Genomic DNA, 13,978 nt, shown 5'->3' on the forward strand with positions numbered 1-13,978 from the left:
ATGCCATGATATCGTTAGCCTATCACAAAATTCCACGTTTCCACGATAGCTCATCACGGAATTACACGCTTTAACGATGATGCCTATCACCGAATTCTATGTTTCTGTGATAGGCTATAATGATATTCCACGTTTCCGCGATAAGCTATCACAGTATTCCACGTTTCCACAATAGGCTATAACGATATTCCACGTTTCCGTGATAAGCTATCACGGTACATGTATTCCACGTTTCCACGATAGCCTTTCACGGAATTCCACATTTCTGTGATAGACTAACACAGTATCCCACATTTCCACGATAGCCTTTCAGGGAATTCCATGTTTCCAAGATATTTTTTCTCAGTAACGCAGTAACACGGATGGCCATATGCTTCCGAACCATCCAAATGATCCGAACTCATGTGCGACAGGCGTGCACGCGCGTATAATTATGACGCGCACGGCTGGAGCATGCAGTGAAGCAATGGAGAGGTAGGTGCACGTGTTAGCTCCCCCATGGCCACGTGCACAGTGGGCGGGGCACTGCACCATTCGGAGGAGTTTGGAGGATTCAGGCCAGGGAGGTACCTAAGAAGAACAAAAGTCTCAGGATGTTGGGGTTAAGCTTCGACTTGAGCTGCAACGGCGGAGTCTTTACCACACTTGCACTTGACGATTAGGACAATTCCCACAATGATAACGACCAGAACCACAGTGGCACCCACCGCGATGCCAGCAATCACGCCAGGGGACAGAGTGGTTGGCGGCTCAGGTTGTGCTGGTTCTGGAGTCAAACGGAACAAAAAAAATCACCATAAATGTTTTGATTTTTCAGTACAAATACGTGGAGTCGGGTTGGTGCAGTGGTGCTTTCCTCTAGGCTACGACCTCTGTGGCCCAAGTTTGAATCTACCCATTTGGATTCGGTTTTCGGTTGTCTGATTCCGTGGGTTTCCCCGGAACATCATTTCGGGGTATTCTTCCCCCCTCCCTCCCTCTTCCCCCGCCCTTAAAAAAATGAACATTTCTTCGTCGTCAATTCTTCTTTCAGATTTCTGCAGGCTTCCAAGCTAAAATGCATCTACACCTTGAGGAACCCATAGAATCAGCAAAAAAGGAAATGAAGTAAATTAATGAAAAAAACTGAGCTATTATTGTCCTTATATTTAATCCTATCCTTCACGATTCAAATTATCAAGAGAAAAAAAAATAAAATCATGATGAATCTGTCATGATTTACAAATCAATTATTTTTTTTATTTTTTTTTTAAATAAAATCAATAGTTTTCTTTCCAACTTACCTTGAGTCGTCTCCCCAGATCCTACAATTAGAGAAATAAATGTAAAGATCTATTTAGAAGTATCAAGACAATATTGACCAATTTAAAATGAAAGGTATTCATCCTAGAAATATTGCTGACATTTTACTGACGTGATGAGGGCCAACAAAAAACACGGTTGTCATTTTTGGAGAGTAAATAAAATAGAGCAATTTTCCGAACTCGATTAATTGGTTTTTGAAATCAGACTGATGAAATCATGGAAATCTAAACGTGAATGATGAGATGACTAAACTCTGAACGATACTTTTGGAACTGAAAAAAAGAACAGAGCCACGTAAATGTCGACTTTCGGTTTACTGACTATGCTCTGACTGTCACCTGCATGAATCGTATAGGGCAATCTTTTATTTAAAATTAAAATATTCGGTTCTATGATTACTATTTTTTTCGCAAGATTGTCTATATTGTATGTGTTTCAATTAATTATTTTTTTCTTCTGTATCTAAAAAAATTGCAGCTTCTGCCAATCGGGATTCACCTGCGTCTGCTGTCGTTGAATTTGTATCAGACGTGGTGACATTTTCAGCTGTTTCATTAGCACTGGAGCCAGAAACTGTGTAGCCAGCTGTCGTCCCACCTGCATTCGTAGTAGGTGTACCAGAATCTGTAGTGCCATCTGTAGGTGTACCAGAATCTGTAGTGCTACCTGTAGGTGCAACAGATTCTGCAGTGCTACCTTCAGGTGTTTCAGAATTTGTAGCGCCACCTGTAGATGTACCAGAAACTGAAGTGCCACCTGAGGTTCCAACACTAGGAACCGTAGCCGTGTATGAGGTTGTGGCGCCTGTAGTAGGACCACCGCTTGTAGAGGCAACACTACCTGTGGTGCCTGTGGTTATGTCATCAACACCTGTGGTGACCGAGCTACCATCTGTCCCTGGTGTCGTTGGTTCTGCTGTCGTGCTACCAAGGGCTGTAGTGGGCGTTAAACTGCTACCAAGGGCTGTAGTGGGCGATAAACTTGTTGGGTCTACCGTTGGGGGCTGTGCAATTATATCTAAAAACGATACAAACCTCTTTGTCAGTTGGGCGGAATAAACACGTATTTATTAATGTTCTTTGGCAGCGGTCATTAGAGTGAAGCGGCTGCCTCCGGATCTGCAGGATAACTAATGGTTTACACTGAGGACTCAAAATAAATAATTTACATAACGGTACGTCCTCGGACCCGATGTGCGTCCTCGGAGGTCAAAACCTGTCCTCGCTTTAAACCGGTGTGAATATCAACATAGAAAGGTTGAAAAAATAAGTCACGCACGAACAAGTTTAGCCAGAGGACCGTCGAAAAATGTCGGGCCTGCAAATGAGACTGCCTTCCTAATGTTTGGAATTTTTGGTCAGGGGTAAGCCCAACTAGTCCACATACCTATACAAAATTTTTTGGCGAGATACCGAAATACAAACTAAAACAGTTTGAAAATGTCACTCACCCGGTACGAGAAATACCGCAACGAGGATGAAAACGAGGGCGCTCTTTCCCATGGTGAAAAGCCGGTCTGGAACGGTGCTCGCTCAAATGGAAGACCTGAAGAAATAAACGAAACTGAGTTTGTTATGTTAATTTCGCATGGGAAAGCTGTTAAATAATTTAAACTTGAAAATAAAAAAAATACATCTGAAGTGCACGGTGTGCGCTGGGGCCTGTTCGCTCGTACCCCCCGCCTTGCAAACAGGACGCTGGTAAGGGCTGACGTCATTGAGCTCTCATTGGATAGATTTGCGTGACCTGTGACGCAGAACGTAGCTTCCCGTGCCCATCATGCGTAGCGCGCGCTAGCTGCATGCGAAGGTCAATCTGTACTTCCTTCACAAGATTCTGTGAAGCTCATCAGCCCTTACCAGCGCCCTGTTTGCAGGGCGGGGGGTACGAGCGAATGGGGCCTGTCGCGTATCGAACCGTGTGAGGGCGCTATCACCAAAGTGCGGGCACTGGCATACCCGTGCATAAAACTGGTTCCAACGACGGGACTCCCAGAATAGAAAGCAATAATGTATAGGCCTATACGTGTTAAACGAAAAAAACATTGGTTTGCATGCAGCAAGATCATGCGCCCAGAAATTGAGAGAGCGGCTGCCAATTCTGTAGTTCTACTGCCCTTGACTGTGAGAAAGATTATGAACTACAGCAACAAGTGACCTAGCACAAAGAGAAGTTATGGCTCAAAGGATTTTTTCGAAACCCTATAGCTCTCTTCGATTCACGAGATTTGTAGTCCTCTGACTTGGGTACTCTTGCTCAATATATAGGTCCAAGTTCTGATTCAGTATGATCCAGTATGATTTACTGAGTTCAAAGTGCCAAGTACGTACACCCATTTGGTCATAGGGCCAGAGGCCTGAAAAAGGACTTTGATGTCAAAGATGGAACCTAAACCGTAACGAAGCCGGGGTTTCGAAAAGCCGCTCAGTTTCAGCAATGAGCTCTTTTCACAGAAGCACCACATGTCTGAGCGAATCGAGGCTGTACTTGAGAAACAAAGACTCCACCATGAAGGTTGCTAAAGCTATTATGAGAAACCTGCTGGAGTAGCCGCAGCGTGCCGGTTCTGCCTCTCTGTGAAGCCAATCTAGCCAAAGGTGGGGATGTGGTGGCCGAGGTGTTACAATCATCGTTCAGGTGAGAAGGATGTGCGCAAGCGTGATTTGTTGACTGGCTGACCGGGCCATCCGGCGACTGATGCATGAAACATCAAAGGCGTGGGCTAGCTCACGCAATTGATATGTCATCAAACAGCCGCCATACCAAAGGAGTGAGCCAGCCCAGCACCCTGTGTAATTATATGGCGTTTTCTATTTGACTGAGCACTGTCCTGGCCGACTTTGTAGTCGATAATTCAACTCCCTGGCAGTATGCACTCTGTGAAGTTTCTTGTACAGTATTAAACTGACGTCATAATAGTACTCATAATTCCCCTAACCTTCCGCCAGTGGAGGCCTGCCATAAAATATTCCGTCAAAAGTGGGGCACTTTTTTTCGCGAATCCTGGGATTTGGCTTGCGTTCATTGGAGAGTAGACTTGCGAAATGTCTGGGTTTTGTGAGTGAGGATTCTAACAAACAGGCATGGAAATTGTCCATCATTAAGTTCCCCATAACGTGGTGGTGGTCATCTGAAATCGGCAGTTCCCGTGTCTAATGTGGGTCCAACAAGGTCGGAGACAAGAACCAATTTGTGTTTTAAAACTCAGGAGATTTGATAATATTTGATGAAGATTTAGCTGATTGCCGTGCTTTACGGGGAAGTAGGCTACTTATTCTTGAAACCAGATATCCTATAATCACAAATGCTGAAGTTACATCCTCGTAACATCACAAAGAGGTAATCATTATGAAGAACCAGGTAACTTCTTCAGGAAACAGTTAGTCAAATTACACCAATACAGGTGTTTTACTCATCGATAACACAGTCCTATAAGCGATAACCAAACCAGGCACTTTACAAAGACTGCCGGTGAAGGGTAAATAGACTTGCGCAGTCTCAAGACGCAGGTCAAGACGCAGTCTTGTTTTGCATAAGCAATCGCCGCATCTGCTCGCACATCTTAGACTCTTGCTGTGCAAGAAGATATTCCATAGACTATAGGAGTCTTTATGCATTTTGTAAAACAACTACTTCATGTGTTTTTCCCCCTTACAGGCATATAGACCTAGCTTACTTAGATTAAAGATCGTACTACAAACACTAGTACTTTAAACACCCCTTGAAATTATTCCGTCTGGCTTGCCGTCATTAAGAAGAAACCAATAAATGTAGGACCTTTCCAACGATCAGTCAATTGACTTATTGGTTGTTGTTTTTTAAGTAAAGAGTGCTATGAGTGAAATCGTGTATTGTGGTCAAAAGGTTGTGCATGTTTTTCTTTTACTGTTTTCCCAACAAGTGTAATATCCACTGAGCTGAAAATTCAACCGGTTAGGTTTTAATATTCTTCCTTGGATTTTGAGTTGTGTTATCAATTGCAAACGAACAGAATTTAATGATCCTACAAGCCTTTTACCAACCGACAGTTTTGTTTTGCAATGTTACAAAAATGAGCGTTCAATCGACTTGTATATAAAGTGGGTTATCACGACTAGTCATGCCAAATAGTGCGGAAACACGCTCAAGGCCTCACTCAACACAATACACATGGTTCACAACGCTCTTTGAGATTCGAGTCGTATTACATATCAAACATGAAATCATCGCGAATGTGTGCATTCAACACAATCCCAATTCCGTCGTTATGTTTGGGGCGCGTTGCTATTACCTTTTCACAGGTTTACTCCCCAAACCAATGAATGAACACGTCCACCTTGTGAAACCCCGGCTCACCCCAGGATTGACAGATGGCCCGGATTGACAGATGCACAATACAGGTTCCTTGGGCACGAGGTTGAGGGAATAAAAGGCAGGTTAATCGCAACGGATTCAAACACAAATGGTGTTGTGGCCAAAACATTAATCGCTAAGGACCGGTTGCCATGACGAACCCACAACAGAGCGACAACAAGGCGTAAAGCACAAACGAGTTCTTATGCGAATTGAATAACAAACAAAAAACATTTTTATTTTGTTCACTCTTCGTGCATGTCTGGAACATGCTTCCTTTATCAGACGAATTTCTGTTTGGAATTTACAATAAGTAAATTAAATTTAATTAGTTTTGGAATTTTTGGTTTCTGGACTACAGAATACGTAATGTGCCTTGTGCTCTGTCTCATTCTTTTTTTGTTGCCGCGAGCGCTCCTATTCATACAATTTCATGGATTTTTCTTCCCTGTCTTTGATTTTCGGATACAGAAACAATTTGCAGTTTTTCACTGTGAGGGTAAAAATCACCCATGAGACCAAAACAATTTGAGCATTTCTTTCACACATGAAATAACTAAAACCGAAACATTAATTACAGTTAAAACCAAACACTGATGAAGAAGACAACCCAAGCCAATGCGTCCCTCACTTTAACATCATTTTCTAGGATAAAACTGAGAAATTACAAACCTTTATTTGATTAAACGGAACCACAGAAAGAAAAGCAAAAAACACAAACACTGCATCTCTACTGGAACTAAAACTGAAAAGGTCCCATGTTTTCACAATAAGACTTTTTTTTTCTATATCAATTAAATATTCCTCATTGTGGCTTCTTTCTTTCTTTCTTTCTTTCTTTCAAGGCAGAGTATATCATTTGCGGCTATCCAAAAAGTAACTGACAAAATTATTGTTGAAAAGTGTACTTGGTTTAAAGATAGTAATGGCACTAAACTCCCTGTGAAATTATTCTTTCTCACATGCTGCCATTTTGAAGAAAACGCTAAAAGAAGGACATTTCCAAAGATATTGGAAAGTTCCGTTAGTAGTTCCTTTTTCCTTCGGGGAAACCGTGAATGGGTGCGCGCCGCGCGCGCGCTGTTGCTGTATTTCGTCGGCTCAGTGATTTCGGGCACATTTCAAAACTCGGCAACTTTTGAATTGAAATCGAGTTCCTAGAATATTGTGGTATCGGAATATTCAGCATACACTGAGCTAAAAATTCATCAGGTTAGCTGCTATACCCCCTTTTTTTATTTTGAGCACTTTTGTTTCTTCCAAAAAAATGCGCAAATGACAAATGATATTCTCTACCTTTAAGCTTTTGTTTCTGCTTTGAAAATAGAGGAAGAAAAGAGGACAATTGTGAGACAATTGAGAGTGCACGGCTCACTGAGGCGCATATATGCAACCCTGCGCACCCGGTACCACCCGCGGCAGAACTCCCCGTCCATGGTAACGACGACAGACTTTTAACCATCACACACTTGTAGGATTCTACGGTTGACTTTGGTTTTTTTTAGAATGATATCAGGGAAATACCAATGCCCATCCCTTCATACAGGTCTCCACAACAAACAACTAACAAACAGTAAATGTTACATTGTTGTCGTGGCAACGTCAATTATAAACGGTCGTTATAATAATATCACTGCGACCGTTCCGGATCACTTTCTATACAAACTGCTGGACAAGCGCAAATGTTTGGACTTTCGTGGTCCGAGTGACATCATTGCGTAGTAAAATTCCTCCTCTTCAAGTTAAAACCCAATATTTCCACCCATACTCAACTTAAAGGGAATAAATCAAGGCTTTTGTACAGGACTGAACCCGACAGTTGCGGATCACTTTCGACAATTCCGAATCACGCACGCTGCGCTACATGATAATTTAGTCTTCAAATTCATCATTCAAGGCGTGCTCAGCGCGCGCGCGCCGTGTGTCACGCCTTCATCATCTAGACTGCACACAAAACTGCATCGTTTGCATGTGTGATCCGCAACAACTGTTCATGCAGGGAAACCAATCTTTTGCAAGTACGGCAATTCAGTGAATTCAAATACCCAAACCATTATTACTCAGTGATACTCAGTGAGATTGTTCCTTACAAGAAACCTGATATAGTGCAGAAAAAAACGATAAATGTTGACTACGTTTCACAGGAAACCAGAATTGTAACCTTTACGCGATTTCTTTCACAGACCAGTTACAAAACAAGCGGATATTTCGACGAAATCGTTCGTTGGGAGCCTAATGTTTGAGGGATTTCCAAAATTTATTTTCCCCGACAATTGCAAAATGATAGACCTTAAAGTTGGTGAAAAAATCTCGAAAAAAAGTTTAGTTACAGTTAAATTAATTTTTATCTAATCAAGTAATCCATAATGATCTGTAACTGTCTCACTGACTGTATACAAGTCATTTAATATGTACGCAAGAAGGTTAAAAGTAAGCCATAATTTATAAAGTGAACTCCCAGAAATTAATTAAAAATATAGGTTTCATATTTTCAAACTTTTCCGCACTGGACTGAACAGGGAAATAAAGGCGTTATAAACGACTACAGCTCAGTCCATGAAGGGACGGCATTGTTTGGTGTTTGAAAATGCTGATGATGATAATAAAAACAATAGTAAAAAGATCAAAGAAAATATAATAGTGATGAAAACTGTTGAAGCTTATGAAACATTTTTTTTTAAAGGAGACTACCGTCCGCTTCAGATTGGTTTCCGGAGTCGCGTCGAGTCAAATACTTGGAGCGACTCTTGTCGACCTTGTCGACCCAAGTAAAATTTAGTTTCAGACAGGGAAAATGTACGCATTACTTCCATATAGGATAGCCTCTTGCGTCGATTCCTCTAGTCCATCTTTCGAAAACTGGCGCGCGAAGTCACTCATTTTTTTTTTAAATGACGAACTTGATTCAAATCTTCAGAATGTTGGTTCGGCTGCAGACTTCGAAAAACAAGTTCGAAGCGCGTGTAAGGAGAGTCGAGGGGTGAATGCTAAACACCGCTGGTTAGGCCCTAATCACAAAACGCCTTTCGACTTTCGGAAGTCGAACTTTGGTCTGTAAATTCATTACTTAGATCTCGGCCGTTCAATGGCGGTTATTATTGGACTTCAGAATAAATCCATGCGCAATGCTATAGACGTATGAGTCTTCTAAATTTACGGTACTTTTATATTTTGCATACACGGTCTGTGAATAAAGCAATTTTCATGATGCAAAGCCTTCAATGGATGATATTTTATTAAACCCCCAAAAAATCGGCGTGAAAATGGGCGCAAGATATCGGCCAATAAAACCGTTTTAAGGCTCGGTATGAAAGAAGTACACGATAAGCAGGCCCGGATTACCCAATAGGCACAGTAGGCACTGTGTAAAGCTTTCAATGGATGATATTTTTTAAACCAAAAAAAAATCGACGTGAAAATGAGCCCAAGATATCGGCTAATAAAACCAGTTTTTTTTCGTAGGCCCTAGGCACAGTAGGCACTGCGCCTAATGCCTACGAAAAAATCGGGGTCCCTACGAAAATACCGCAGTGTGCCATAAAACACACACATTATTTTGCCTGCAATCGGGAACCCCCTGTCCCTCTTTTGTTTTTACTTTTTAGGAAAACCTCCGTTATGCTTTGTACACGATCGCCAAATGTTTGTCCCCGAGTAGCCTACATTTGATACTGTAGCTCCAAATATCAGATTCAATGACCTTAATCTCAAAAATGATGATTAAATAATGATGGAACAAATTTGGTTAAAAGTGGTCAGAAATTGCCTCAGATCAAACCACAGAGCGTCTAGAATCCGATTTTTTCGGGGCCCTTAAGCGGGTCCCGAACCACACGCAGTTTAGGCTTCGCACTCGGGGAGTTTTGATCCAGATACACTAAGTCATGTATGTACCATCCCCCACTTTTGAGAACCGATTGACGCCCTTGGTGCCAACAGGCTTTTAGAGCTAGGACATATACTGGTTGGCTTGATTTGTACTGTGCTGTCAAGATGAAGCGGAAACAAACATCATTTAGAGCAAGGGTTTCGCCCAGTCGTTGTTGATAAGCCCTAGAGGAAGACTCAAGATGCACAATTTCAATGGCTCGACAGTCTTCTCGACTGACGACTTGAGGGGCTACAGAACTCAAAAGTCTCGTAAACATTCAGTTTCTAAGAAACTCTAATCAACTAATCAAGAACTTTGGATATAGATTTCCAATTTTTTGCCTCAACAAATCATTGGAATTAAGATCGTCTTATGCTGCAGAGTTTGTGTAATGAATAAACTCCATGATCCTGCACTAACTCATGCTGTGTTTTTTTTTCTCATCGAATCAAACAAAAAACGTTACCGATTAAGAAAAAAGATAGCAACGGTGTTTTGATAAAAAGGTTTTTTTTTCAGGGAGACGGGGGTCGTGGAAAAGATGTCATACTTACTACAACCTGACTCTCTGCAGTTCAAAGATTTTGTTCTTCCAACAGTGATTCCAGAACTCAATGACGCTCCAGCAATTTCAACTCTGAGGTCCTTCCAATTTCTTTAACTTGATCAAAATCGCTCACCAAAAACTCCACCAGAGGTTTCCTTTCGCTAAAAAAAATTAATTCCGCATGTTCAACTCACAAATCAGTTTTATTGATCCAGATGAATTGTCAGAAGGAAACGGCAACAGCGCATTTCGGGTATATGAAAAGCAGTAGATCGACCACGATTCTGAAGTTTATTTCTGTCAGATTGAACAGGCTAGAAAGCGTGTTGCGTTTTTTATGGCATTTCCTTGACGACAGTTCCTATGGACGCAAACCGCGTCAAGCAAGAACTAGAAGAAGTGCACGTATACATTATTGGAGAGCTTAAGTCGCCAAATCGTTGTATAGGACAAAGACAATCGGCTCCGCCCACTGTGATATCGTTGACAACTATTGACCAATCAGGTGCGCCCATGAATATCATGTCCAGTAAGCGCTGTTTTCACTGCTGGGCTATGCATATTCATAACAAAATACGCGCGCCACTGTGCCAAATTCGATGTCAACTCCAGCGAGTTATTTTCACAAAGCGCTATGTCACAATAATTGCTGGTCAGTGGGTTTGTTCAATATCACATTGCATGGCGGTAGCTGCGAACAACACAACGACAATACGAGTGAGTTATTGACTACGAACACCAAACATTCAGTACAAACGCCTTTTCATGTATTCGGGTGCAGTGGCACCTATATTTGTTTGTGTGGTTTTTTTATGAGGGGGGGGGGGAGAGAAAGTTTAAAGTTAACAGTTAATCCAGGGCCCCCAGGAAGAACAGTTCATTGACACCTGATGGGGCTAACCTTGTAAAATAACACGAACTAAAAAATGAATAAATAGATAGATAAATCAGCCGTAAAAATGTATGATGGCCCTGAAGGGACATAACCAGTCCTGACATTTTTCGCGACGTCGTAAAATTGTTCGCGACGTCGTGACTATTTTTCAGGACTAGTCGTAATTGTTTTGCTATCATGTACTTTGATCTACCAACAGAGGGCTCTTTTTGTTGCTTTTATCCCTCAAATTTCAGACTTTCAAACCGAATGCCTTCTTTACAGCGACCAAAGTATTTTTTGAAGCATTGACGACTACATGAAACACGCTGTTCGAAGGAAGATGTAAGCCTACAGATGACCCTTCCCCCCCCCCCCCTCCTAACAACTGTTCCTGGGTTGACTTAAATCTTAGCACACTGTTACCGATAGTGTGCATGATCGCCCGATTTGAAAAGCGCCCCCACTGGAAAATGTTACAAGGCACCATCCCCCCACCCACCACTATTTGATTTTACGGAGGCCAAATGTCCGGGGGAAAAAAGAACCTGTCTCCGACTGTCGACTTGGTCCTGCTGCAGAGACGCGCAATGCAGTAAATAATACGACGAATACAAGCTTGCTAATCGTCAGTTACTTCTATAAACGAAGAACAGCTGATAAAATGGAATCCATCATTTTGAAACAGCAGGTATCAATCTTAAAATACACACACGTTTTTAATTATAGTCATTGAAAATTGTTGCATTAAAAAGAACATATTTAGGTAATGCAAAAATAAATTCGTGAGCTCACGCACATTCGTTATTGAATTTAAACTAAACTCTTATGCTATCTTCTGCGCTGTAAAAAAAGGTTGGGTAAAACACTGCTTTGGCAATGTTATTTGCCTTACATTGGTGTGAAGTTACCTCATTGTGGGTTGATTCGGGTAATAATTCGTCACCGACACCACGAAGTAACACTCTACCATGTTAAACCATATTTTTTTCGATTTTCAGTTTTTTGGATTTTTAAATATTATTCATCAAGGCCTACCATTGCACGAAGTTTCAAAGCTTCAAGAGCTTTACTTTAATAATTACGCTAAGTATCCATGGAAATTTTTGCGCAAAGGTGACAATTTTCGTTTTTAAGAAGTAACACTCAAGTTCCATTTACCATGGCGCACACTCTGCTCATATTTGAGCAAAAACGTTTTCACGAAGTAACACTCTTCTTGTAATAAGTTGTATGAGCGCGCGCGCGCTGACCTGAAGTTGCACTTTCCTCGTGCTGTATACATTAGAAGGTGTTACTTCGTGAAAACGAACATTTACAGTTTCGCAGCTTTTTCGGTTTCACGAACTAACACTCATCTTTTTCCTCTTATTTCTTGTTTATTTAATACACAAACGGGTGAAAACAGCAGATTTAATAAATTCAATTCATCAAGTGTCCACAACGAGAAACCCAACTGAAAATACTCTGTTGGCGTTTTGACGCAAAGTGTTGTTTTAGAAGATGTTCAACTTTAGATGCCGTTTTCTCCGATTGCTAGTTTTTACCGGTATGTACATGAGTGTTACTTCGTGGTGTCGGTGACGAATTATTGACCAACTTTTGGCAAGAATTTGCCCAAGAGTGTCGGCAGTTTGTAAGTTGACCAACATTGGGCAAAATACTAAACCATTTGCCCAACTTATTATACCGTGAATTCTATACACACCTTCCTGTGTGAGTTTTAACTCTGGTCCTCATTTATATCATATTATCCTCACTACCATCAAAAACAAAACGCATTCGCTATATACATCAATGTATAAAAACATGTCTTTTGTACAAATCACAATCTACAGTAAATGCAAGTTACAAAGGTAGAGAATAAAAGATTAATAAAATGAATTATCATAATTGTATACACCCAACTCGATATCATTCACTGAAGAGACGGACGGAGTTATGCTATACACTGACCAGACATCAATGTAGATGTAAAAAAAAAGAATTTTAAATACTATATATCCCAAACAGGTTCAAAAGTTATCTTTTATTATAAAATAGACTCTATATCAAGCTGCCGACATTGCCCGCCTAATACTGCAAAGACATAAATTTGAGTTCGACCGACTGATTTCCTACATGTACGGGTCAGTGCATTGACAGTTTCAGGATACCAGACGATGAATACGCATTGCAACCCCGTCTCCCAGAGTATGACCCCACGAATCTGTGCTTATTTCCCTTGGCAGAAAAACAACAACATCGGCAATCTTACTTAACGACCAGATAATACCCATTTGCATATAAACATAACACAGCAAAACCTTTAAACGCAGGAAATTAAATAAAAACTCTAATATTTAAAGTTCGTATGCACCGTGTTTTGGTGTTGTTCACACAGTAACGATGCATTACTAATCATCGGCGTGGCACAAAATGAAAGCAGCAATTTTGAATGACAATTGACAGAGTTGAGGGCTAATTATCACCTCTTTTTTAGTTAAAACTGGACGGTTGTTTTTCGGTAAGCAATTAGGCAAAACGATCCAAACAATGATGCTTTGGTCAAACCAAAATTAAAAAACCGGGAAAACCAGGACTTTCTACCTGCAAAGTTTTCTTTATAAAATTAAATTACCCCCTCCCCCCCCCCCAAAAAAAAACAAACAACACAACACACAATAATGTCTAATCTTTATAAGATGGAATTTAGCGTCGGGGTGATATAAATTAAATTAGGTTTTGCCCTTCGGTGAGGGCGTAAGACATCTGCACTAGAAAGCAGGAGGTCGTGGGTTCGAGTCCCACCCGAGTGATTTTTTCCAACTTTCACTCGGGAGGTAACACACTGAGTATACAGTGTTTAAACGTCGGTGAAGGGCAAAACCTAATTTGATTTGATGTCTACTCATGCTTCAATATCACGAAGAAACAAAGAAGTGCCCTCATTGTGAGCTCAGATGCAAGGGGTATATTACAGTTTTCCTCCTCCCCCACCACCACCACCACCCCCATCCCCTCGTGCAAATACCCAAACTTGTACGTCTCGCTTAGCTTTTCCTCCATG

At 41.2% G+C, this 13,978-nt stretch overlaps 1 protein-coding gene across 1 annotated transcript; it reads right to left on the reverse strand.

Annotated features, from left to right (window-relative positions):
- Positions 1-334: 334 nt before the first annotated feature.
- Positions 335-13,977, reverse strand: LOC119729854 (nuclear pore complex protein DDB_G0274915-like). The gene is made up of 5 exons (XM_038202649.1): positions 13,890-13,977; positions 2,756-2,850; positions 1,804-2,341; positions 1,284-1,304; positions 335-766 (listed from the first exon to the last, which is right to left on the reverse strand). Exons 1-5 carry the CDS (start codon positions 13,975-13,977, stop codon positions 603-605), a joined length of 906 nt encoding a protein of 301 aa, XP_038058577.1. The 3' UTR covers positions 335-602.
- Position 13,978: the final 1 nt, after the last annotated feature.

The sequence above is a fragment of the Patiria miniata genome, unplaced genomic scaffold (genome assembly GCF_015706575.1).
Source record: "Patiria miniata isolate m_02_andy unplaced genomic scaffold, ASM1570657v1 HiC_scaffold_21, whole genome shotgun sequence".
Taxonomy (NCBI): domain Eukaryota; kingdom Metazoa; phylum Echinodermata; class Asteroidea; order Valvatida; family Asterinidae; genus Patiria; species Patiria miniata.

Coding starts and splice junctions, on each gene's coding strand:
- LOC119729854 (XM_038202649.1), bottom strand. CDS start 13,977: ATGGAGGAAAAGCTAAGCGAGACGTACAAGTTTGGGTATTTGCACGAG. Junction 2,851..13,889: donor GGTGGGGGAGGAGGAAAACT/GTAATATACCCC, acceptor TTATTTCTTCAG/GTCTTCCATTTGAGCGAGCA. Junction 767..1,283: donor ATCTGGGGAGACGACTCAAG/GTAAGTTGGAAA, acceptor GTTTGACTCCAG/AACCAGCACAACCTGAGCCG.